The 27211-nt window shown below is 36.1% G+C and overlaps 1 protein-coding gene across 1 annotated transcript in view; it reads left to right on the forward strand.

Annotated features, from left to right (window-relative positions):
• Nucleotides 1-16979, forward strand: part of LOC134485905 (uncharacterized) — a 49650-nt gene extending 32671 nt beyond the window's left edge. Inside the window, exons 18-24 of the mRNA XM_087637203.1 lie at nt 3012-3249; nt 6272-6411; nt 7586-7744; nt 9419-9528; nt 11025-11211; nt 14408-14644; nt 16721-16979. Coding sequence (XP_087493329.1) covers nt 3012-3249; nt 6272-6411; nt 7586-7744; nt 9419-9528; nt 11025-11211; nt 14408-14605 — 1032 coding nt within the window. The 3' untranslated portion in view covers nt 14606-14644; nt 16721-16979. The remainder of the gene's footprint in view (nt 1-3011; nt 3250-6271; nt 6412-7585; nt 7745-9418; nt 9529-11024; nt 11212-14407; nt 14645-16720) is intronic.
• The last annotated feature ends 10232 nt before the right edge of the window (nt 16980-27211 follow it).

Below are 27211 nucleotides of genomic sequence, written 5' to 3' on the forward strand. Positions count from 1 at the left end.
CAAGACTGAACCCCCAGTGAACGTGAATGTTTGGGGGAGGGCAGTAATGGCAGGAAGATGGGGAGGGGAACACCTATAAAGAAGGGGAGGGGCAGGGGTTAGGTTGATGTTGGCCAGGAAACAGGGAAAGGGAATAATAATCGAAATGTAAATAAGAAATAACCTAATCAAGAAGGATGGAAAAAAAACAAATATGGAGTAGTAGATTTTAGAGTCAGATCCAGCCCATACACCTATTGTTAGGAGACCTACCTGAAGATCAAGCTGCACGTCTGCTGCATATATGTAGGAGGCCTAGATCCTGGGCTGGAGCATATGAAGGGGGAGACCCGGCAGATGCAAAGCTGAAGGATCACAATGATTAAAGGCTATAGCAAGGTACTAGGATAGAGAAGGAGATGCATCTTCGGGAGGTTCTAGTATTGATGGTGCAGCAACATCAGACCAGTGACCTATTTTGATGTACATTTACAAGCAATCTGTTTGGACAAAAGTGTATAATGTGTGACACAGTATGGCACTGTACATCTCACACAGTCCATTTTTACAAATGTTTAATTTTAGTTTGACTTTTTAATATTTAATTTAAATTTTATTTAATTTATTTTTTGAAATTTTGGGAGAGGGGATTATTTCCAAGATATACATGGAAGGATTGATAAATGAAATGAGTTACTTGGTAGCATGATTGTAAATTTTTAAAGAATCAATAAAGGACATATATTTTGAAAAGGATAAAAGGGAAAGAAAATGTAAAAAATGACAAAAAGCAAGTATGTTTTATTTTATTTTATTTTATTTCATGGGTTTATTTTAACTTTTCTATGTACACATAGCCAGTTAAACCAGCACCATTTATTGAAGATGCTTTCTGTCTTTTTATTTTTGAAATTTTCTTCATTTTTTAATTAGAAATATTTCTTTATTTACATTTCAAATGTTACTTCCTTCCTGGTTTCATGTCCATAATCTCCCATCCTTACAGATCCCCCATCCAGGTGTTCCCCCTCTATCCACTTACATTATAGCACCCCACCCCAACATTAAGGGCAGGACCAAAGGCTTCCCCTTCCACTGGTGCCCCAAAAAGGCTATTCTCTGCTATAGAGGCACTTAGAGCCCTGGGTCAGTCCATCTATAGTGATTGGGTAGTGGTTCAGTCCCTATATTTTTAACTAGTATTTTCCAGGTATTAGGTCCACAAGAAAGAAGATATAGTGATATAACTCACGATGGAGGAGGATAGCCCAAGGGACAGCTTGAAATAGATTCTGGCCCAGGACTCAACTGGGCTTGGACTAGAAACATAGCATTTTTAGTTAAATTCTAATTACCAAGCTACTGGAAACCTAAAATCCAAGCCTATATCAAACTGCATGTTCAGTCCAAATGAAGCAATAAATACATTTTTTCACTCTTAATATCTATTAATTATTCCTCCTTTATGGAAATTCCTTTCAAGTATGTTCCTTACATGGTTAAGTATGTAAAACAAAGAAACAAAACTATTTGTACCATCTGCACATAAAATTAGACAATCTTCTGACTGTGATTTTCCTAAGAAACATTTCTTTCCTATCGTGTGCAGGACTGCTCAAACACAACCTTAGGTGCATCCTGGGAAGAAACACATGGCATCAGTAGAGTTGACTTAATCTCAGCCATCATCTGAGAAGAAAAGAAACTTATCCATGTTGTTCAGTTTAGGAAGTGTCATAATTTACTACTATTGCTGTGACAAAACACTGACGAAAAGGAACTTATGCAAGACAGATTACACTCCATGGTATACTTACAGTTACCAGTTAAATACTGGGAAATGTCAGGGATCAAAATGAAGCCTGGAGGCAAGAACTGAAGCAGAAGCCTAGTAGGAGTTCTGTTGCCTGCCTTGTGTCTCATATTTTTGTTTTTCTGGCTAATAACTCAAGCATGACACCATCCCGGAGATCTCGGCCCTAAAAGTTCCAACATTAGTCAGGACAATATACCTTAGACTTCCTTGTACAATAGGTCAATCTGATGGAGGAATTTTCTAGTTAAGACTCCCTCTTCTCATCCACTTCTTCTCTCAGTCACCTTTCTTTGTCCTTAATAAAACACCAGGAGCTAAAACACCAACCAAGGAATGCACAATAGGGAAATATGTCTCCAGCTCGATATGTAGCAGAGGAGTGCCTTATTGGTCATCACTAGGAGGGGAGCCTCATAGTCCTGTGGTGTCTTGATGACCCAGAGTAGGGGAAGGTTAGGGGGTTGAGGCACTTGAGGTAGCACTCAAAGGAGCAGGTGCTGGAGATAGAGATTGCAGAGGGGAAACTAGGAGGGGAGATAACATTTGAAATGTAAATTAATAAAATAACCAATAAAAATTAAACAACGTGACCAAGGCAAATTATTGAAGTAATTGTTTACTTGGCACTTAAAGATGTAGAGGGAGGGCAGTCCCTCAGTGTCATGGCTGCAGAAATGAAAGACAAGGAAACAGGAAGTTGAGACCTGATGGCTCTTATCTTGGGAAATAAACATGAAGCAGAGAATGTACATTGAAAATGGGCACCAGCTTTTGTAACTACAAATTCTAAACAATGGCATCCTTCCACCAGGAAGTCCAAGGCACCAGGAAGCTGTCAAAAATAGGGTATTGTAATGCATAGAACTAGAGGGGCATCCCATTCAAAACATCTCAATAAAACTACCTAATCCCCCCACTCACACACAGAAAAATAACTAACAGTCCTTAATTTGATTCACTCACAGGTTTTGGCAGCATTTCAGGTCTTAAAAGTTGCTTTGGTTTAGTAGTTCTTCTATAATTTGAAATATGTATGACATTATAAAAATTTTAGTAAAAGGCAAAGAAATAAGTGTCTTCATTTCAGAGACTTCATTTCATGGGTTCCTCTCTGTTTGTGGCAAGTGTTTTCCTCATAGATTTGGATTTCATTTTTAAATTTCAATTTTGTAATCTATGTAAAATGACAATCTTGTTTTTGCCTTTTGGTTTACAGATATCTGTTATAAAAATGATGATTGACCACTACCTTGAAATATTTGGAAATGATAATCTATTTTCTAAACATATTGACGAAAGGTCTGATGATCTAAAGATGTATATAGATTTAATCTTCTCTAAGGGCAAATCTCCTATTATGAAAAAAGTCATAGTTGGCCCCAATGGGACAACCTGCAGTAATGATGAAAAAGTAAATATTTCAAATGCTGCTCTGCAGGAAGAATTTCCTACAGGTAAGACAAGATTTATTCAGTCATCAAATGAAGGGAATTATATCATTCCATAATTTCATAAATTTGTAAATATCAGAGCAGCTTTGGGTTGCATAATGATTATAGAGTATGAGAAAACTTTTTTGAACACACTTTAATTAAATATATTCATCTATACCTAAATATGTATATATATGTACATACACATTTATTTACATATATCTGGATACATACAAGTATGAATGACACACGGTTTATTTAGAAAATCCTACAATATTGTCTCCTATATTCCTCCCTTTCTTCCCATGGACCTTAAGTAATAGATTTCTTGTATATGAAATTATTATTGAGTCCACTTTGTTCTGTTTTGTGAATATGGTTTCCATGGTGTACAGTGTGTAGTAGTCAATACACATGAAGACCATTTCTGGCAAATTAATATTCTTTCAGTCATCATTAGCTGCCTATAACTTTTGATATATGAAATTTTGACCATTGCCCTAATACACCATTGATATTGTTATTATTGTGGTTTTGCACCTATTTTTATAAGAGGCTATGTCAAAACAGACGTTCAAGAAGGCTGTCTCTTACAGTATTTGTAACCTCCCTTCTACAATGTTCCCTGAGCTATAAAGCGTTTACTGGTACTGGGTTTTCCACAATGCACTTATCTCTTCATTGTGTCCAGTTTTTGTTTTCTGGAATGCTCTCCATCTTCGGGATAAAAAGGCTTCTTTGATGAGGGATGATGGCCCCACTTATTTGAGGAGATAAGATTAATATTTAGAGCACTATAAAGAACATGGCAGAATTAGTAAATTAATGTGATAAAATTTAAAGTGTATTAAGAGACTAGCTACACAAATCTGACTGGATTTCTAACCCCGGCCATGATTTCAATATTTTTGAGAAAAATTCTTCCAATTGTTAAAGTATTTAATGTGACTTTCTCCAAAATATGGATGCTTTAGGTAGCCCTTATATTTCTGTCAAGGTTCCGGTCTTGAGTCCCAGTGGCAAATGAATCGTTCAGGGATGTCTCAAAAGTCATTCTATCTCCATAAATCTTAGAAACTTCTAGCTTTAAGTCAAGGATGGAAGTTAAAAGAAACAGTATGCAGATTGGCATGTTAGGGAAGCAACTGATAGTTGTAACCAACTCTAACCCAGATAAAGGATAAAGTAAACATGTGGCAAGATATCAGAATAGGTGCATTAAGCGTCACTAAAAGCTCAGTTCAAAATAACTGTTCTTGAATTAGACTTTAATGTATTTTCTTTACTACAGAATTGAACATAATTCTGTGTCGTTTGTTTCTCAAAAAAAGTGTTGTTCCTAAGTACCTCTTTGTAGTTCAACATTGTATGTCTTGATATTTCTCTTTAGGATCATTCATACAGGTCTTTGACTTGTCCAAGTTAGACAATTTCAGTCCTCTATGACAAGATTAATTTATTTTCCTAGTATAATAAAATAAATGAAATGTAAATATAAAATTCCTTCATTTTTGACTGCTTTTGTTTTCTTTTTTCCACATCTGCAATTAGCCTTAAATGATTATATTCTGAAATGTTAAAAGTTGAAATTTCAGGTAATAAGAATGCTTTTCATACTTAGTTAAATGAAGAACATTTAGCAGTGATGGCCTTCTTTCTACAAGGACAATGATTCTATCACCCAGAATTTCCTTAGTGTATGCTGCCCCCCATCTAGTAACTTATCAACTATTATGCAACCAGTGGTTTGTTGTGCTCATCTTTGATCATGCTCAATGTCCTCTGTTTCATACATTTGTAAATAAGTAGGAAACTATAACAATCGAGGGAGGCCAACAGATACACATAAGAAATGAAGGAGTCAAAGTATCTCTTATTGAACATTATACGGTAGTAAACATAAGTGAGTAATATTCCATAAGAATACTCATTTAACTTGTAAACTCAACAAATAGTGACACACAAAACTAACACGCAAGGTGAATACTCCTTGTAAAAATCACAAACTAACTGAGAGGTAAATCAATGAATCACCATCATTCACAGTAAATTTCAAAAGTATTAAGTTACTTGAGGAAATTTTAAGCAAGATATAAAAGACTTTTGATTCGAAGACCATTTTGATTCTATCCTTTTAAAGCTTGATAAAATTTATAAGGTTTTGATGTTAGTAGGAGAAACAATATTACAGAACTGATTGTTTTACCTACTTTCCTCCCAGTCCTCTGCCATGTTCCCTTGACCTCACCCATAAAGTCTCCCCAACATGACTTCCAAAACATTACCTGAACAAAGACGACACCAATGAACATGAAAAACTGAATGGGACCCGGAAACTACAGAGAGAAATATAGGGAATTGCATCCTAAGCAAGCATATGCAATTGTATCTGAAAGAAGTGAATTTTTTTGCTTAAAGGCAAAAGATGGAACCTGTTTTCTTACACAAACTGATATCATAGTCTGTATATTACTGCTGTGAGACAGTTAATGCTTTCATTTATTTAGGGGTCTTTGTTATTTTGTTGTTGCCATATAGTTTTTCCCCCTCTGTTGTTGAATGACTACAGGGTTATTTATCATTTCTCTCTTCTTGAGTATAGAGACCTTAAATTCAGAATGCTGTTTCCCTTTTGTAGACCAAGACTGCTGATGAGAAATGTCTTCATGGTGACTATACTATGGAAAGTTTCTCCTCTTTTGTTGATATGAATGATACTTTTGCTCAGTAATAAACTCTAAGCTATTCTTTGACAACATGTTGAATGTTGGTGCAGGCCCACACATATTTTAGAATATCCATTGAAAATTCAGTTGTTAGTCAAATGCGGTCAGCTTTATGTGTGACTTGGTCTGTTCCATCATGGCTTTTTGTATTTTTATTTCTTTATTCGTTAGTCTTTGATTATTCTGTGTCTACTTGATGGCTTCTCTGCTTCTAGTACTTTAACAGGTATCTCTTTCTGAATTGGGGGCTATAAAATGAAAAGGATTTGCAAGGGTAAGTGAGTTCAGTTACAACAATGATTTCCCTTCTTTCTTAGGTTCAGAGAAACATGAACACACTGTATCTACTATTCCCTCAGTACTGTCTCCAAATCGACTACGACCTAGGAAGAAAAGTTTGTTTGGCCAACCTCTTACAAGTATTTTTGAAGACAATAAGCTGCCTACTTCAATACTAGTGAGTATCATTTTGGTTTCTCCTGCACCTTTCTTCTAAGTAAGTTATTCAATCAAAATGAATGTTTAGACACCTTATCCATGAGGGTAAGATCATTTTAAAATGGAAATAAGTTGCACTGAGGTTCAAATCACATAATTGAAAGAAAAAGTATTCCCATTTCACACTGGCTGTATCAAAGAAACAAACCTAAAAGCCCGTTGAAGGAAATGGGACTATGGAAGTGTCCTGCAGATTACCCAACTGTAAAGTCATTCAGTTTCTTTATGACTCCATATTACTCTGTAATCTCCTTAATATCATTGCCTCTGAGATTACTCAATCTTGTATAAGAAAAATATCTATAGACCTTTACGTTATGAAGGAATTAGATATACACTTTGGTTTTGCTATCTATTAACTTCTTTTATCCTAGTGGACTATGTATAAATGTACACTAATATGGCTTAACCCATTTAAAATGAGTTAGTAAACTTCTTAGGAAATAAATATTTATACTCCAGCATGTACTTTAGCAGTATAATTGTGCTAGGAATTTATGCGTCATGTTAATAAATTTATCTTGTCTGACACATGAGGATCACTGCCCATTTCTGAAGTATTAAATAACAGAATTTTCTGGTAACCATGTTTTTGATCATGTAGTCAATTGAAAATAGACACTACATGGAACAAATCTCTATAAGGTAGTCATGTGTACAGAGTAAAATTATGGAAGAATGGTTGACACATACTTGGGTTCTTCAATGTGGCATCACTGGAGACATGTTGAAAAATAAGAAGTCACAGAAAAAAGAAATAAAATCTCAGAAATATGGTGAAAAAATCTTTCTTAAAAATGCAAACATAGGATTCATAATAGATGCAATGACAGACAGAAGTAAAATAGTAATTTGAACTCTGAAAAGGAAATACCCATATAGTTACTTAGGATGGAATGCTTGACAAATATATTAATAGAAGGAAGCACAATGTAATAGAGGACCACTCACCAAATGCTTTGGGGAACAAAGTCTAAACCATGGTGTTTCAATTTGGTAGAAAAGAATAGGTTCAATGTCTCAGTTATAACTCTTTATCCAAAACTACCATAACTCAGGTTCACAATAAATGACTTATTTGGATTCAGAAGTGTGGATATCTAATAATACAAACTTATCATTATCCCACACAGGACATGATATCTATAATTGCAGCAAAAGGACAAAGTTCTGATCAATTATTCAGAACTATATCTGAAAATTCCCAGTGTTCCCTGAGGGACAAGATTGACACAGAACAACCTATCAACTGGAATGACGAATGTGTGCTGGTTGTAGCTTCAGTCTTAAAGGTAGGGAAGGGTTTTACATCTCCAACATTACACATCCCACTAGAGATGCATACATGCTTTCTGTCCTAGAGTTTACATGAACATGACTTTTCCTGGAACTGTGGACACATGATCTCCTGGTAAGAGGCATGGCAGTTAAAAGTCTGAGAAACCCATAGATTCATCACAAAGACCCCGGTGAACAGCTTCCGTTGAGAGTGAACTTCCTCGTATATCAAAGGGGGTTTAGTTTGGCGTTATAAATGTTCAAACTGATTTCACCTCTAACCATACCATGTGATGTAATAGCTGAACAAGTAATAATAGTGATTAAAGGGTGTTTTACAATATACATATTTTAAGTGATACCAAGACATATCACTCCCAATTAACAGTTCAAAATGGCTAGTCCACCACTGACATACAAAAGGATAAAGAATTTGGATATTGCCCCATGTCCAGTAGATACATGAAGTTGTTTTCCTTCTCAATCAAAAAAACACAAGCACTTTCACTTTTGCCAGATGTTGACATTCTACTTCCATGTCAAATAGTCAAGAATTAGCCTAACCGACATTTAACTTGTCTACACTCTTAACTTGCCAGTGAGCTGCAGTGAATCTAGAGCAAATATCATTGTTTTATTTTTGTTTGGGCCATGATCTGAGTTTACATTTCAGAAGATTGTTTAGCTATGACCCAGACATCAAAGGAAAAGATAATGCTCTGGGATTAACCATGCTTAATAACATTAGGCAAAGGTACAGAATGATTGCTCCTTGGCCCTTCAGATTGACAAGTGTCTCTGGTTCTCATTGTCAGAAACTTGGGATCACATCATGGGTAGAAAATTAAGATCAGTGACTGAATGTAGCCAGGTGCATTCAAAGTAATTTACAGGTACAAGAACACCTGGGATTTTTCAATCTTTATCTGTTCTTATGGAGTTCCTATCTCATTCATGGCATGGCATGGAATCCTTTCCCCATTTCTTCCATACAAGTCCCTGATTGATCCATAAGATCCAATGATTGGTTGCGGCTCCTCATACCCTATTTCAGTCAGATGCTGGATGGAGCCCATCAGATGGCAGTTATGATAGGCTGCTGACTGGATGTTCCACATGGGAGCTGACTTCCTTCAAGGCAGTGAGAGCAGTGGACTGGGAAGGGGAGTGTAGATCTATGATTGCAAGTAGATGTGTGGACTAGAAGCCAGGAGAGGCAATTTGAAAGGACAGTAGGTTTATTTCATTGCTATAGCAGCTAGGACTCTGATTCTTTGATTCTAGTCGTAGGTAAGAAAACACAAGATCCTGCATACAGGATCCACTTTTGAGCCAAGATTCTGGGGAGAATAAAGTATGGGAAACTTTTGTGGAAGTAGGGTCTCAACGAGTGATTCTCAGCCATCCTACTCCCATAACACTTATATATTTCCTCTTGATTTGTTATGCCTAACCAGTACATGATTTTGTTGCTGTTCCTAATTAAAATTTTGATACTGATATCAATTATAAAGAAAAATGGATAGAATATCTGATATGGGAGATATATGATAGGTGACCCCCAAAAGGATTATGACACACAAGTTGAGAATCACTGGTCTAAACTGATAATTTAAACAAAAAAGTTTTTCAAGTACTTTCTAACATGTACATTGACCATTACTTTTTTTTTATTTCCATTAACAAAGGACTTTATTACAAATATAGATGGAAGCCTACTTACTTACAATTTATATGAAAATTGGCTTACCGTCCCAGAAGAAGAAACTCTGGCTGGACAAATTATTGCCATTCAAAGGTAATGATACAGTTAAGCACGTGGGGAACTACACCAATACAGAAGCAGTGCTTTTGTAAAGGTAGACAGGCTTGTGTTTACAGGATTCCAAGCAGGAATGATGTCCCATGCCAAGAGGTTTCCTTAGGTCAGGCATGTATTATCACTTTTTAAACATGTGCATTTCTCAAGCTAGAAAGAGGGTTGAATCATGTCTGTAATCCCACGTAGGAGTCCTCTCCTTTAATATTCTTATGGTTTAGAAGACAGCCTATGTAGCACATTGTGTGCATGTCAGTCTAGAATATTGGTTTAGTTCCTGTGTGAGACATATAAAAGAAGTATGTGCCTATAATACCTGTGGGCTTCTTCCTTCACAGTATTATTGCCATGGTATTGTGAATATTTCACTTGTTAAATATATGTCATTGATTAGAACATGAAGCTATTACTGAGTTCTTCTTTCTCAACTACAACTACCTAGAGAAGTTTAAGTTAGGTATATCATTGACTTCTTTGAATTATTTTCCTGGGCAATAATCCACAGAAAGATTTCATATTTAATAGGAGCATTGAGCTCCCATTGCTACCGAGGACCCCTTCATCTCTGCCTTTTCTGTAGAACCTTTTATAACTGCATTGTGTAGGGTCCCTAGTGTTTTCTGCTCCTTATATTCTAGAGTGTCAGAAGGGTGTTACATGGATTCATACTGCATTAGATATTAAATTTCTCTTCATGGTGGCTGGAAAGATGTTTTGCTATTCAATAATACTAGATGTTTTCACACAAAACACTCATATGGTCTGCAACAAACTTCATTCATTCTAATACCAGTGCATTGTATAGGGTCAATAGTGTGATATCTCCTCCTTATGATGTAGAGTGTCACAGAGTGTTACATGGATTCATACTATATTAGATATTGAGTGTTCCACATGTTGGCTGGAAAGATAAATCAGTGTTTGATAACACTGGATGTTTTCACACACAGAACATACATGGTCTGCCAAAATCTTCATTCCTTCTAATAATGGGGCATTGTGTAGTGTTACTAGTGTGATATTATGTTCTACATTGTCACAATTGTGGTACATGGATTAATAATTCATTAGTATTAAATGTGTCCCCATCGTGGTTGGAAAGATGATACAATGTTTAATTACACTAGATATTTTCATACACAGAACAAACAAGGTTTGCAAAAATCTTCATTCATTTTAATACCAGGGATCCTGACACATTCCTCTGGCTTTTCTAGGTAGTTAGCAGTCTTACATCGAGTACATAGAAATTCATACATATTTTTAGAAAAGTTTCCCATGATTATATACAGAAAAATCATTTGGAGAAAATATTTTATGTAATACTCTAGTTATATATTCTTACATCTTTAATTTCTGATTAAACTTGATTTATTCTGCAAAAATGTTTACTCTGTGTTTTCTTTGTAGCTACTTTTGTAACTAACATTACTCTTAAGATGATGTAACATAAAATTCTCCTTTTCATTGTTTAGCCTTCTACAACAGATACCAGATCCAAACTTTATACTACTGAAATATCTCATTTGTCTATTAGCAATAATAAAAGACTCACCCATGAATAAGCTAGATACTAAAAGGTTATCGATCCGCCTTGCTCCACATGTCTTATGGGGTTGGACTTCTAGTGACTCATTATTTGGGAAAGTTGTCTCAAGAAAGGTAAGGGGATCTGATTTTTACCTATGGAAACAGAATTCTAATTGTGATACAGGAATTTAGAACCCTTTATAAATATCATAACTGCAAAATGAAACCCTAGGATTGCATTCTTCTAGAGAGGATATATATATATATATATATATATATATATATATATATATATATATATATTGATCTACATCAGGAAGTTTGGGAAGGGACATTGTTGATACAGATTAAAGTAACTGAATCATTTCTTTCTTTCTTTCTTTCTTTCTTTCTTTCTTTCTTTGTTTTTTCCTTCTTTCTTCCTAGATATTGATTTTAGATATTAATGTTTTAGCAAACCATATGCTGCGCTTACAATGGTAGTCCAAGAATTGGTGTACGTTATTATGTATGCTTTCCATTATTTTACCATGACCATATTTCAGGTACAGTTTTAAGTTCCCCAGGTCTACTGTAGCTGTTAAAGTTATTTTAAAACCATACACATTAATATTTTTCACTAATTTATTTACTCTATATCCTGATTGCAGTCCTTTCATCCAAGGGCCATCTTCACAACCCTTTCCTCCCTCCATTCTCCTTTATCTCAGTAGTGTAGAACTTCCACGGACACCAACTCACTCTCATACATCAATTCACAACAGGAATAAGTGCATCTACTCCAACTGATGCCAGACAAAGCAGCCCAGCTAAAATAAACCAATCCAGTGGTAGTCAACAGAGTCATAGCCAGCCCCCGCAACAATAATTAGGGGAACTACCTGAGATCAAAGTGCACATCTGCTACATAAATGTAGGGGTGCCTACATCTTGCTGCTGGAGCATATTAAACAGGGAGGTCCTACAGATTCAAAGCTGAAGGATCAGAACAATTAAAGGCAACAACAATACACCAGATTATAGAAAGACAGGCATTTCTGGGGAGTTCCAGTATTGATGGTGTAGCAAAATCCAGAGGGTTTGAACCAGACCAGTGACTTATTTCAATGTACATTTGCAAGTAAACCTGTTTGACCAAAAGGGTGTAATGTGTAACACCTAATGTCAAAACACATCTCACACAGTGCATTTTTATAGATGTTCCCAAATTTTAGTTTGATTTTTTTAATTTGTTTTGAATTTAAGACTTTATTTATTTGTAATTTTTGAAGTTTATGGAGGGGGGTTCATACCAATGGAGATATAAAAGGCTTGAAAAATGAAATGAGAATTACTTAATAGCATTATGAATAATTTACAGAGATTCAATAAAGGACAAATAAACTTGAAAAGGAAGAAAGGCAATAAAAAGTTAAATGAAAGAAAGAATGGTAAATTTTAACTAGTAGTTTCCAGGGATTAGGTACACAGGAAGGAATACAGTAATGTTACAAACGATGGAGAAGGATAGACTAAGTGACAGCTTGAATAAGATTCTACCCAGGAGACTACTTGGCTTGGATAGAGAGACATATACCTTTTTAGTTAAATTCTAATTACCAAGCTACTGGAAACCTAAAATGCAAGCCTTTATCTAACTGCATGTTCTGTCCAAATGAAGCAATAAATATATTTTGTCACATTTAATAGCTATTAATTATTGTTCCTTTATGGACAATTCTTTTCAAATATGTTCTTTTGCATGGTCAAATATGAAAACAAGGAAGTAAATCTCTTCTGTACTATGTGCATATAAAATAAGACAATCCACTGACTCTGATTTTCCTAAGAATCATTTCTTTGCTATCCTGTGCAGGACCGCTCAATCATAAATGTAGGTGCATCCTAGAAAGAAACATTTGTGATTAGTAGAGTTGACTTACCCTAAGTCATCATCTCAGAAGAAAAGTAACTCATCAGTGTTGTTCAATTTAGGAAGTGTCATCATTTTCTACTAATGCTGTGACAAAACACTGATGAAAAGCAACTTATGCAAGACAGGTTACACTCTGGGATGGACTGGCAGTTACCAGTTAACTACTGAGAAATGTCAGGGCCCAAAATGAAGCAGGGTAGGAACCTGGAGGCAAGAACTGAAGTAGAAGCTTAGTACTAGTTCTCCCTCGCACATTGTATCTCCTATCTTTCTTTTTCTGATTAATAGCTCAAGGGTTGCACCATCCTGGAGATCTAGGCCCTATGAATTCCAAGGTTAATCAGGACAATAAACTTTAGTCTTCCCCATACAATAGGTCAATCTGATGGAGAAATTTCTTAAGACTCCCTCTTCTCAACAACTTCTTCTCTCAGTCACCTCTCTATTGCCTTTTAAAACACCAGGAGCTAAAGCAACAACCAAAGAGTGCACAAGGGGGAACTGATGGCTCCAGCTGGATAAGTATTAGAAGACTGACTTATTGGGCATCATGGGGAGGGGAGCCCCTTAGTCCTGTGTAGTCTTGATAACCCAGGGTATGGAAATGCTTGGGTGTTGAGGAAGGAGAGGGTAGACGAGTGAGGGAGTACAGTCATAGAAGCATGGGGAGGAGATACAAGGTTTGTGGCGGGGAAAATCGGAAAGGGGACGATATATGAAATGCAATTAAATAAAAATAAAACAATAAAAATAAAACACCATGACCTTAGAGACTTATTGAAGTAAGTGTTTCCATGGGACTTAGAATGCAGAGGGAGTATAGACCTGCAATGGCATGACAGAGGAGCAGGGCTGCAGACAAGAACAACAACCAAACTGGTAGCTGAGACCTGTTGGCTCTTATCTTGGGCAGAAAACCTGTAGCAGGGAAAGTACATTGAGAATGGCCATCTGTATTTTGTGACTCCAAATTCTAAGCAGTGGCATATTCCATAAGTAGTGCCAAAGGATTTAAACCAGCAGAAATTTGTCACAAATTATGTATTGCCATGCCTGAAATTAGAGTGGCATCCCTTTCAAATCATCACAACAAAACCACACACACCGCTCCCCCAAAAAACTCAACAAACCACTGTCATCAATTTGATTCACTCACAGTATTTAGCACCATGTCAGTTCTGAAATGTTGCTTTGGTTGAGTATTCCTTCTATTCCTGGCAATCTATATGAAACTTTAACAAGTTTTAGTAAAATGCAAAGAACTTAGAGTCTCCATTTCAGAGACTTCATTTCATGGGTCCCTATCTGTTTGTGGCAACTGTAATTTTTCTCATAATTTTGGATTTCATTTTCAAATTTTCGTTTTGTAAACTCTGTCAAATGACACTCTTGAATTTGCCTTGTATATTACAGATATCTCTTATGGAAATTATGATTGACAACTATATCCAAATATTTGAAAATGATAATAGATACTGTATCCATATTGAAAAAAGGTCTGCTGGATTAAAGACATCTGCAGATTTCATAAATTGTGGTGTCAAATCAACTATTATGAAAAAAATCATAGATGGACTCAGTAGGAAAACCTGGTACAATAATGAAATTTAAATATTTCATATGCTGTTCTGCAGAAGGACGGTCCTACAGGTATGAAAAAATTTATTTAGTCATCAAATGAATGGAAGGACAATATCATTCTCTGATTTCATATATTTGTAAATCTCAAAGCAGCAATGATGTCACAAACTTCTATTAGAGTATGGGAAATGTTTTTAACAACAATGTCATAAAATTGTGCTTAAATATATGCTTTATATATTTATATACTCATATACTTATATACATCTATATGCATACAGTTATATATGATAGACTATTTAGCCCCTGTAAGAATCCCACAGTATTTTCCTTCTTCCCATGGTCCTTAACTCTTAGGAAATATCATTCATATGAAAATATTATTTTGGATAAGATCATGTAGAAACAGTTACTGATTCATGTATCCATTAAAACCTTCTCCATGTTTAATCCCTGTACCACTGTCAACAGCTTAGTTATCCTAGTGGAAAAATATTAATTTTTTTAAATTTCTTATGAGAGACAATCTTGCCAAATTTTTAGCATTGGTATAAATATTAAATTGCATAGGATCCACTAAAAGAGATATGTGAAGAATGATAGATGCTAAAACACACCTGATCATTAGGTATTGATACACAAATTCACATCCATTGATAATTCAAGTAATTCTTTGTTTAGATTTAAGAAAATATATTGAAATATTACTCCTTTATTTTAATCGTGCTTCAATTTCTTTTTTTTTATTTATACTATTTTTTAATTCTACAAACCAAAACACAATTCAAAATATTCATTATTTAAATATACAAACAAAGGGATGTCTTGCAAGTTTTTTTTAATTTTTTATTAGATATATTTTTTTACTGACATTTCAAATGTTATTCCCCTTCCCGATTTCCTGTCCATAATTCCCCATCCCCTCCACTCCCCCTCCACCATACAGGTATTCCCCCTACTCATCCCCCTTTCTGTCAACCCCATATCTCCCTGCACTGGGGGTCCAACCTTGGCAGGACAAAGTGCTTCCCTTCCACTGGTGCACTAACAAGGCTCTTCTCTGCTACATATGCAGTTGGAGCCCTGGGTCAGTTCATGTATAGTCTTTCGGTAGTGGTTTAGTCCTTGTAAGCTCTGCTTGGTTGACATTGTTGTTTTTATGGTGTTGCAAGCTCCTTCAGCTCTTTCAGTACTTACTCTAATTCCCCCCAAGGTGGTCCTGTTCTCAGTTCAGTGACTTGCTGCTATCATTGACCTCTTTATTGGACGTGTTCTGGATGTTTCTCTCAGGAGAGATCTATATACAGTCCCTTTCTGCATGCAATTTTTTTTAGCTTCACCAGTATTATATAGTTTTGGTGGCTGTATATAAATGGGCCACATGTGGGGCAGGCTCTAAATGACCATTCCTTGAGTTGCTGCTCTAAATTTTGCTTTCATATCCCCTCCTAAGGGTATTTTTTTACCCCTTTTAAGAAGGAGTAGAAGCATCCACATTTTAGTCATCCTTCTACTTAAGATTCCTGTGGACTGCATCTTGGGTAATTCAAGCTTTTTGACTAATATCCACTTATCCGTGAGAAAATACCTAGTGTGTTTTTCTGTGACTCATTTACCTCACTCAGGATGATATTTTCTAGTTCATTCCATTTGCTTATGAATTTCATGAAGTCATTGTTTTTGATACCTGAGTAGTAGTACTCCATTGTGTAGATGTACCACATTTTTTGAAACCATTCCTCTGTATAAATGGCATCTGGGTTTTTTCAGCTCCCGGCTATTATAAATATGGCTGTTATGAACATAGTCAGCATGTGTCTTTGTTGTATGTTGGAGCATCTTTTTGGTGTATGCCCAGAGAGGTATATAGCTGGATCCTCAGGTAGTGGAATGTCCAATTTTTGAGAAACCTCCAGACTGTTTTCCAGAGTGGTTGTACCAGTTTGCAATCCCACCAACAATGGAGGAGTGTTCCTCTTTCTCCACATCTTTGCCAGCACATGCTGCCACCTGAGACTTATCTTAGCCATTGTAACTGGTATGGGGTGGAATCTCAGTATTGTTTTGATTAGCATTTATCTGAAATGACATGAATCTATCATCTGAGAATATTTTTCTAACAATGACATTTTTTCTTTCATTTAGCAGGAGAAAACAGAAGAGCTCCTATATATAAGTGGTAGAGGATGATGGGAGACGTTCTAAGATCACTCTATTTTCATGTTCCTGTCTACCACCCACTAAATTGTAGCAGAAGATATTATTACAAGATCTAACTTCTTCTTTACATTTCACCATATTAGTTACAAATAATTCCCTCATTAATCTTATTTTATTCTGTATATTATACATTTTTTGCTATTATAATAAATGTTATTAAATTGTTTTATTGCTTACACTGCAATGTGCCTTGTTCATAATTCTCCATAATCTTTGGAAAATAGCATTTTTCAGTTTATAGCCCATTTCTAGTACGGTTTTCCCACCTCAGTTACCAAAATATGGCCAGAAGCTAATGTCATTAAAAATCCCTCAGAGTTATGCCTAGAATCCAGTGCCATACAAAGTTCTAAATAAAATTCCAGTTACAATAAAAATTAATCATCATACTTGATGAAATTAGAGGTGGATCGTTGTTTTTAGAATATACAAAATGACCTGAAAACATATGTGCCTTAGCAATTGAGATACAGCCTTTGTGACATGAATTTGGGTCAGCAAAACTTACTGTAAAGACAAACAAAACTGGGTATTCTAACACAAGCATCTCTAGACCAGAAGCTTCTACCTCAATGCAAATCTGATTTGGAGATAATAATTAACAGGATCTTTTTGGCCAGATATTCCTGACAGATTTTTGGTAATGATCAAAAAGACATGTGGTGAAAAAAGAGTAAGAAGGAGAGATGGGGGCAGGAGAGAGAGAGAGGGAGAGAGAGAGAGAGAGAGAGAGAGAGAGAGAGAGAGAGAGAGAGAGAGAGAGGAGAGAGAGAGGAGAGAGATAGGCAATTACTAGAGGATCTTAACTTTCAATAAGCACAAAGCTGTAAATATATCAATAGTGATTGCTCTGTATATGTTTTATAGACACACACACACATATCTACATGCAATACATACACTCAGAAATGCATAGACGCATACATTACATTTGTTATATCTGTGACCTCAACATGAAATATTTTTTTCATAATTTGTCTATTATAAAAGGGTCTGCAATACAAATTTGAAATATGGAAGTCTTAGAAAAAACCTTGAATAAAGTAGTTATTTCCAGAATTACTCTTCATAGATCTATCCTGAACTCACATTATAAGTTCAAAATGTTTTCATTTATTACTATTAATATTTTTAAATTTTTATTGAAAATTGAATTATAGCACTGTAGGCTGACTTTTTCCCTTCAGTCACTAAAATCTCAAACATTTCAAAATTGTTTTATATATGTATTTACACACATATATATGTATCTTTAAAAATATGAATACAACTTGAGTCCATTTTCTTGTGTGTGTGAACATGGTTTCCATAATGTTCAGTGTGCATTAGACATTCCACATACAGATAATTTCTGGAAAAATTAATATTCTGGCAGTCATCTTTAGCTGCCAATAATTTCTGACATCAATTTTGGCCATTGCCTCAATGTTGCATTGGTACTGCTGTCATTGTGGTTTTGAATCCTTTATACAGTCTTTGTAAACCCTCTTCTACAATGTTCCCTGAGCTATGGAGAGTTTAGCTATAATGTACATACATTCACAAGTGCTAGGTACTCCAGTATGCACTCATCTCTTCATTGTGTCCATTTTTTGTTTTCTGTAATGGTCTGCATTTTCTGTACTAAGAAACTTCTTTGATGATGGATGATGTCCCCACCTATTGGTGGATATAAGACTCATATTTTGAATGCTGTAAAGAACCTGGTGACTTAGTAAATTTATGTGATATATATTAAGGTTTATTACATCACTAGCTCCATAAATCTGACTAGATTTCTTGCACCAGCCATGATTTCAATACTTTTGAGAGAAATTCTTTCAATTGCTAAAGCATTTCATGGAACATTTCCCAAAATATGGATGCTTTAGGTAGCACTTGGATTCCTGTCAGATATGGTGGCTTGAGTGCCTGTTGACAAATAAATCTTACAGGGATGTCTCAGCAGTCAACTGATTCTATCTGGATATGTCTTAGAAACCTCTTTCTTTAAGTCAAGGTTCTAAGGTAGCTAAAGCAGTATGCAGGTTGAAATGTTAGGGAAGTAACTGAATATTGTACCCACATTGAACACCTATGAAATATGCCAATAACCAGTATCAGATATCAGGATAGGTGCAATAAGGGGCACTAACAGCTCAGTTATAAACAACTTCTCTGTGATTAGACTGAAATGTAATTTCTTTACCACAGCATTAACCAAAGTTCTGGGTCTTTCATTTGTTTTCTCAGAAAAAAATGTTATTGCTAAGTACCGCTTTATAGCTCAACACTTTATGCCTTGTTATTTCTCTTTAGGATCATCCATTTAGGTCCTTTGCCTTGTCCAAGTTACATATTTTCATTCCTCTTTTACAAGATAAATTCATTTTCCTAGGAAATTATGAATGAAATATAAATATACAATTCCTTCATTTTTGGCTACTTATTTTTCTCCTTTCCACATCTGAAATTAGCCATAATTGATTGTAGTCTGAAATGTTAAAAATTGAAATTTCAAGTAATAAAAGAATGCTTTCCATACTGAGTTAAGTGAAGAACATTTAGCAGTGACAGTCTTATTTCTGCAAGTACGATAATCATTCTGTCACCTAGAGTTTCCTTACAGAGGGTGCTACTTTTAGAAAGATGCTCTGTATTTGTGTTAAAAGAAAAGGCTTTGAATTTCTCCCAAACAGAGATTGATTAGATAAGTCATGGGGAGACCCCTAAAGATTTTGGCTACGAACAGGAATGAAAATTTCAAGAAAGCCAAACTGGACAGGTAAAATAATTAGCTGATTATATCACATGGGAGAAGCTATAATACTGACTAGAAATATAAAAAAACAAGTTCTAGCCAAAATTTCAGATCAAACTACCCAGTAAATCTTATTGGTTACAGAATCCTTAAGATTCATCATGCCATCTTCACGTGGCATGAATGACGTCCTATTATATTTGATTATCAATCAAATTAAGTCATAAAAAGACAATTGTCTTTCATTTGCTCAAACAGGGTTCAAAATTCGTACTTAACTGATCTGTGCACTTTAAACAATACATATGAATATCTTTATGCAACTAAAAATTTGGTTGTAAGATTCTTATATTGCAGAAAGAAGCACCAAATTGCTGCTCTGGCAAGATTCTTTCTTGGGGACGCTGAAAAGACCTATTGCAGCTTCCAGACTGACTCTGCCTCCTAATGCTGTTTCTAGAGACTTGCTTTCAGAACAGCTTCAGGAATAGCTGCTGGTTCCTGATGAACTTGGTTCAGCCAGGCTTTCAGTCAGATCTAGTCAGAACTTTATTCAAGTCCTGAATTTTGCATACAAATACTGGATTTTATAATATATATATATATATATATATAATGTACTTGTATTTCAAATGCTATCTCTCTTCCAATTTTCATCTGTCCAAAAGTCCCTATCCCTCCCACTTCACCATTCATTTATGAGGGAGCTCCCCAACCCATCCACACACTCCACACACCTGTCTCACCACACTTAGCCTATATATATATATATATATATATATATATATATATATATATATATGTATGTATGTATATATATGGGCTGGAAATCCAGGTGAGCAGGCTGTGAATTGCCAATCCTTCAGTCTCTGATCCATCCTTTGACTCCATATCTCCTCCTATGAATATTTTTGTTCCACCTTTTAAGAAGGACTAAAATATTTGCACATTGGTTGTATTTCTTCTTCAGCTTCATGTGGTCTGTGGATTGTATCTTGGGTAATTCAAGCTTTTGAGCTAATATCCACTTATCAGTGAATAAACACCATGGTTTTTGTGACAGGGTTACCTCACTCAGGATAACATTTTCTAGTTTTATCCATTTGCTTAAGAAGTTCATGAAATCATTGTTTTTAATAGTTGAATAGTACTCCATTATGTAAATGTACCACATTTTCTGTATGTATTCCTTTGTTGAAGGACATTTCGGTTCTTTCCAGCTTCTGGCTATTATAAGGCTACTATGAACATAGTGAAACATGTGTCCTTGTTATATATTGGAGCCTCTTTTGGGTATATGCCGAGAAGTAGCATAGCTGGGTCCTCAGGTAGTACTACGCACAATTTTCTGAGAAACCTACAAACGGATTTCCTGAGTGGTTGTACCAGCTTGCAATCCCACCAACAGTGGAGGAGTGTTGCTTTTTCTCCATGTATGATTTTGAACTTAGCCATTCTGACTGGCAAGGGTTAGAATCTCAAGGTTGTTTTGATTTGCATTTCCCTGATGACTAAAGATGTTGAACATTTCTTTAGGCACCTCGCAGCCACTTGAATTTCTCAACTGACAAGTTTTTTTAGCTCTGTACCCCATTTTAATAGGATTATTTGGCTCTTTATAGTGTAACTTCTTGAGTTCCTTGTATATACTGGATATTAGCCCTCTATCACATGTAGGATTAAGAGAGACCTTTTCTCAATCTTATGATTGCTGTTTTGCCCAAATGACAGTGTCCTTTGCCTTCCAGAAGCTTTGCAGTTTCATGAGGTCCAATTTGTAGATTCTTGATCTTAGAGCATAAGTCATTGGTTTTGTGTTCAGGAAAATTTCCCCAGTGCCTATATTCAAGACTTTTACCCACTTTTTCTTCTATTAGTTTGAGTGTATCTGGTTTGATGTGGAGGTCCTTGATCCACTTGGACTTAAGCTCTGTACAGGGCACTAAGAATTATTTGATTTGCAATCTTCTACATGCTGACCCCTCCAGTTGAACAAAGACCGTTAGTTAAAAGTGCTGTATTTTTTCCACTGGGTGATTTGTAGCTCCTTTGACAGAGATCAAATGACCATAGACGTGTGGGTTCATTTCTGGGTCTTTAATTCTGTTCCATTGATTTACCTACCTGTCTCTGTATGAGTACCATACAGTTTTTAACACCATTGCTCTGTAATACTGCTTGAGGTCAGAGATGGTGATTCCAACCAGAAATTCTTCTGTTGTTGAATGTTGTAGTTTGCCCCAAAGTTACTGTATTTTGATGCTAATTCCACTGCCCCAAGGACAGCTGCCTAGTAAAGGACTCAGAACTCAGGTGACTTCACCAGAGCCACCTCTCCATTGAATTTGTAAAGTACTGGTGAGGGGCAGGTACAGGATAGAAGGAGGCCTGTCATTGGAGGATAAGGAAGGATGGGTGGGAGAGAAGTTTGAAGGAAGAGGAGGAGACTAGGGGAGAGAGAAGAGAGACGGAGAGAGGGGAGAAGCCATGGCAGGTGATGTTAAGATTCGGCTCTGTGTATTTACAGGTTGTTATTAATGTTCTCAAGGGATGGATAGTACCGGGCTTTGTATGTTTAAGTGGGCAATTATATCTTACTAATTGGATCTAAGATTATTGTGTTGTGTGTTCTTTTATGTGAGGGCTTGAGTGTAGGAAAGTGTGTGGCTGGGCTGTGTTTCTGCCAAGATATCTAACAGATATCTTGGGGCCCCGAGGTGCGGACCTAGCAGGATAAAAGACTATACTTTTTTATTTTTATATTTTTACAACAACAGTTGAATATAAATTTTAGCCATTCTGGGTTCTTGTTATTCCAAATGAATTTGCCAATTGCTATTTCTAATAACTCTATGAAGAATTGAATAGGAATTTTGATGGGAATTCACTGAATATGTAGATTGCTCTTGGTGAAATGGCTATTTTTACTATATTCAATCCATGAGCATGGGATGTTGGTCCCTCTTCTGAGATCTTCCTCAATCTCTTTCTTCAGAGACTTGAAGTTCTTGTTATACATGTCTTTCACTTGCTTGGTTAAAGTCACACCTAGTTCTTTTATGTTACTTATGACTATTGTAATGGGTGTCATTTTCCTAATTTCTTTCTCAGTCTGTTGATCCTTTAAGTAGAGGAAAGGTACTGATTTGTTTGAGTTAATTTTATACCCAACCACTTTGCTCAAGATGTTTATTGAAAGGAAAATTATTCAGATTTAAGGTTTAAAAATATGAAGTTAAAAGAATAAGTTTCAAAATTCACAGACTCAGAGCTAAACACAGTGAAAAGCAAGTCCAGGCAGCCCCGCCCGGACTAAGAGACCATAAAGATAAAGAAAAGGAATGCAGGAACCAGCCTGAGTTATCGGGATTGACTCGTAAACCATTTGGCAGGAGGGCACCTCCCCCAGCTTACTCAGAGTCACACTTTAACCAGATGTCCTTCAAACCCTGATAAGCCCCTAGCTCCTAAAATCCTGAACGCCCCAGTCAGCACGTACTCTTCTGCTGTGCTGTAATCTCACTGCTATGTTTGAATGAGCCAATCACTTATAGCCGTGCCGACTCTCTCCAACCCCCTGTTCCTCACCCTATAAAAACCCCTTGCTTCTAAAAGTCCGGGTCGACATCTCTGTCTCCTGTGCGGGATACGTGTCGGCCCGGAGATCCCCGTAATAGATCTCCGTAATAAACCTCGCCTTTGCTTATTACATCCAAAATGGTCTCTCTGTGTCTGGGGTCCGCGATTTCCCAAGACTTGAGTAAGGGTCTCTCTTCGGGGATCTTTCATTTGGGGGCTCGTCTGGGATCGGTGTTTCCTGGGGCATGCCATCCTGAGACTTGAGCTAGGATCTTTCATTTATCAGTCTTAGTAGTTCTCTGGTGGAATTTTTGGGGTCACTTAAGTATACTACATATCATCTGCCAATTGTGATGTTTTGCCTCCCTCCTTTCCAGTTTATATTCCTTTGAAGTCCTTTTCATGTCTGATTGCTCTTGCTAGGACTATGGTACTATAATGAGTAAGTAGCAAAGAGTGAGCAGTCTTGTCTAGTCCTTGATTTTAGTGAGATTGTTCAAGTTTCTCTCCATTTAGTTTGATGTTAGTTACTGGTTTCTTATATATTGTTTTTACTATGTTTAGGTTGGACCTTGAATTCCTCATCTTTCCAAGACTTTTACCATGAAAGGATTTTGAATTTTGTCAAATGTTTTCTCAAGATCTAATGAGATGGTCATGTGTTTTTTTTTCCTTTGAGTTTGTTTATATAATAGATTACATAGATGCATTTTCTTATATTGAACCATGCCTGCATCCCTTGGATTAATCCTACTTAATCATGATGGATGATCATTTTGATGTGTTCTTGAATTCAGTTTGCACAAATTTAATTCAGTATATTTGCATTGATATTCAAAGAGAGCTTAGTCTGAAGTTCTCTTTGCTGAGTTTTTGAGTGGTTTATGTATAAGTGTAATTGTGGCTTCATAGAAGAAATTGGATAGTACTCCTTCTCTTTCTATTCTCTGAAATAACTGTACAGTATTAGTATGAGGTCTTCTATGGAGATCTGATAGAATGCCACATTAATCCCATCTGGTCCTGGAGTTTTTCTGTTTGGGAGATTTTAATGACTGTGTCTATTTCTTTAGGAGTTTTGGGCTATCAGATGGTTTATCTGATCCTGATGTAATTTTGGTACCTGGTATCTGTCTCGAAAATTGGCCATTTCATTCAGATTTTCCAGTTTTGTTGAGTATAGGCTTTTGTAGTAAAAACTGATGATTCTTTGAATTTCCTCAGATTCTGTTGTTATGTCCCCCTTCTCATTTCTGATTTTGTTAATTTGGATATACTCTCTGTGACCTCTGGTTAGTCTGGCTAAGGGTTTATCTATCTTGTTGATTTTCTCAAGAACGAATTCTTGGTTTTGTTGATTCTTTGTATAGTGCTTTTTGTTTCTACTTGTTTGATTTCATCCCAGAGTTTGATTATTTCCTGCTGTCTACTCCTCTTGGGTTTATTTGCTTCTACATGTACTACAGCTTTTAGGTGTGCCCTCAAGCTGCTAGTGTATGCTCTATCGAGTTTCTTTTTGGAGTCGCTCAGAGATATGAGTTTTCCTCTTAGCACTGTTTCCTTTGTGTCCAAAGAGTTTAGGTAAGTTGTTTCCTCATATTCATTAAATTCTAAAAAGTGGTTAATTTCCTATTTCTTTCCTGACCAAGTTATCATTGAGTAGAGCATTGTTTAATTTCCATGTATATGTGGGCTTTTTGTTGCTTATGTTGCTATTGAAGACAAGCCTTGGTTCTTGGTGATGTTAGGATGCATGGAATTATTTCAATCTTGTATCTGTTGAGTGCTGTTTTGTGAACAATTATATGGTTAATTTTAGAGAAGGCAATATATGGTGCTGAGAAGAAGTTATATTCTTTTGCTTTACAATGAAATGTTCTATAAATATATGTTAAATTCATTTGGTTCTTAACTTCTGTTAGTTTCTCTGTGTCTTTGTTTAGTTTCTACTTCCATGATCTGATAGAATGCTACATTGATGAGAGTGGGGTGTTGAAATTTCCCACTATTATTATGTGAGATACAATGTGTTCTTTGAGCTTTAGTAAGGTTTCTTTTATGAATGAAGTTGCCCTTGCATTTGGAGCATAGTTATTCAGGATTAAGAGTTCATATTGGTGGATTTTCCCTTTGATGAATATGTAGTGTCCTTCCTTATCATTTTTGATAACTTTTGATTGAAAGTCGATTTTATTCAATATTAGAATGGCTACTCCAATGTATTTCTTGGGATCATTTGCTTGGAAAATTGTTTCCAGCCTTTTACTCTGAGGTATTATCTGTCTTTGTCACTAAGGTGTGTTTCCTATATGCAGCAAAATTCTGGGTCCTCCTTACATATCCATTCTGTTAGTCTCTGTCTTTTTATTGGGATATGAGTCCATCTATGTTAAGAGATATTACAGAATAATAATTGTTGTTTTATGTTATTTTTATTGTTAGAGGTTGAATTATATTTGTGTTTCTCTTTTCTTTTGGGTTTGTTAAAAGATTACTTTCTTGCTTTTTCTAGGGTGGAATTTCCCTCATATGTTGGAGTTTTCCATGTATTATCCTTTGTAGGGATGGATTTGTGGCAAGATATTTTATAAATTTGGTTTCTTTATGTAATATCTTGGTTTCTCCATCTATGTTGATTTAGAGATTTGCTGGATATAGTAGCCTGGGCTGGCATATGTGTTCTCTTAGGGTCTGTATGACATCTTCCTAGGATATTCTGGCTTCCATAGTCTCTAGTGAGATATCTGGTGTAATTCTGATTGGTCTTCCTTTATATGTTACTTGACATTTTTTTTTACTGCTTTTAATATATTTTTCTCCATTTTGTGTGTTTGGTGTTTTGACTATTATGTGATGGGAGGAGTTTCTTTTCTGGGCCAATCTACTTGGAGTTTTGTAGGCTTCTTGTACGTTTATGGGCATCTCTTTCTTTAGGTTAGGGAAGTTTCTTTCTGTAATTTTGTTAGAGATATTTACTTGCCTTTTAAGTTAGAATCTTTTCTCTCTTCTATACCCATTAACCTTAGGTTTGATCTTCTCATTTTGTCCTGGATTTCCTGGATGTTTTGGGTTAGTTTTGGGATGTTTTGGGTTGGTTTTTCTGTTTTATATTATCTTTGAAGATTGTGTCAATGTTTTCAATGGTATCTTCTACCCCTGAGATTCTCTCTTTATCTCTTTTATTTTCTTGGTGATGCTGGAATCTTTGATTCCTGATCTCTTTCGTACGTTTTCTACCTCCAGAATTGTCTCCCTTTATTCTTTCTGTATTTTTTCCTACTTCCATTTTTGATTCTGGATGGTTTTGTTCAATTCCTTTACCTGTTTTGTTTTGTTTTCCTGTAATCCTTTAAGGGCTTCTACTTGTTTATATGTGTTGTCTTGTATTTTTTTAAGAGAGTTATTTATGTCCTTCTTAAAGTCCTCTATCACTATTGTGTGATGTGATTTGAAATCTAAATCTTGTTTTCCAGTATTTGCTCTAGTATGAGAACTGTGTTCTGATGATCCCAAGTAATCTTGGTTTATCTTGCTTAGATTCCTGTGCTTGCCTTTGGCCATCTGGTTTTCTCTGGTATTAGCTGGTTTTGCTGGCTCTAACAGGGGCTTCACCCTCCTGTAAATCTGTGAGTCAGCACTCCTGGCTAAGGGCTTTTTCCAGGTGGGGTCTGGATACAAAGAGCTGTGTCACAGGGTTAGCAATGAGCCCAAAGGAAACCAGTAGGATCCTGTCCCAGAATGCTGCTAAGTTCTTGTCCCAGGTTCCTCTTGGGCCAGGAATCTGAGCAGAAGTGGTTGTTCCCGCCCTGTGTTCTCAGGATTTTCTACATTTCTGAGAGTCTAGCTCTCTCCCCCAGGGGATCTGGGTATAAAGAGCTGTGGGGCTAGGTCAGCTCCTGGCACAGGCAGTAAGGAGAAGGATCCTGTCCCAGACTGCTCCTGGGTTTCTGTGTCCTGATGGCTATAGGCGGGTCCCTTGGAGCAGAAGTGGTGGTCTTACCTCTACTCTCAGATATATCAGCACTCTTGGTGACTGACTTCCAGTTCTGGGTGCAGCAGAGACAGGAAGGTTCCTGTCCCTGACTGCTCCTAGGTTC

The sequence above is a fragment of the Rattus norvegicus genome, chromosome 2 (assembly GCF_021556685.1).
Source record: "Rattus norvegicus strain SHRSP/BbbUtx chromosome 2, alternate assembly SHRSP_T2T, whole genome shotgun sequence".
In the NCBI taxonomy this organism is placed as follows: Eukaryota; Metazoa; Chordata; class Mammalia; order Rodentia; family Muridae; genus Rattus; species Rattus norvegicus.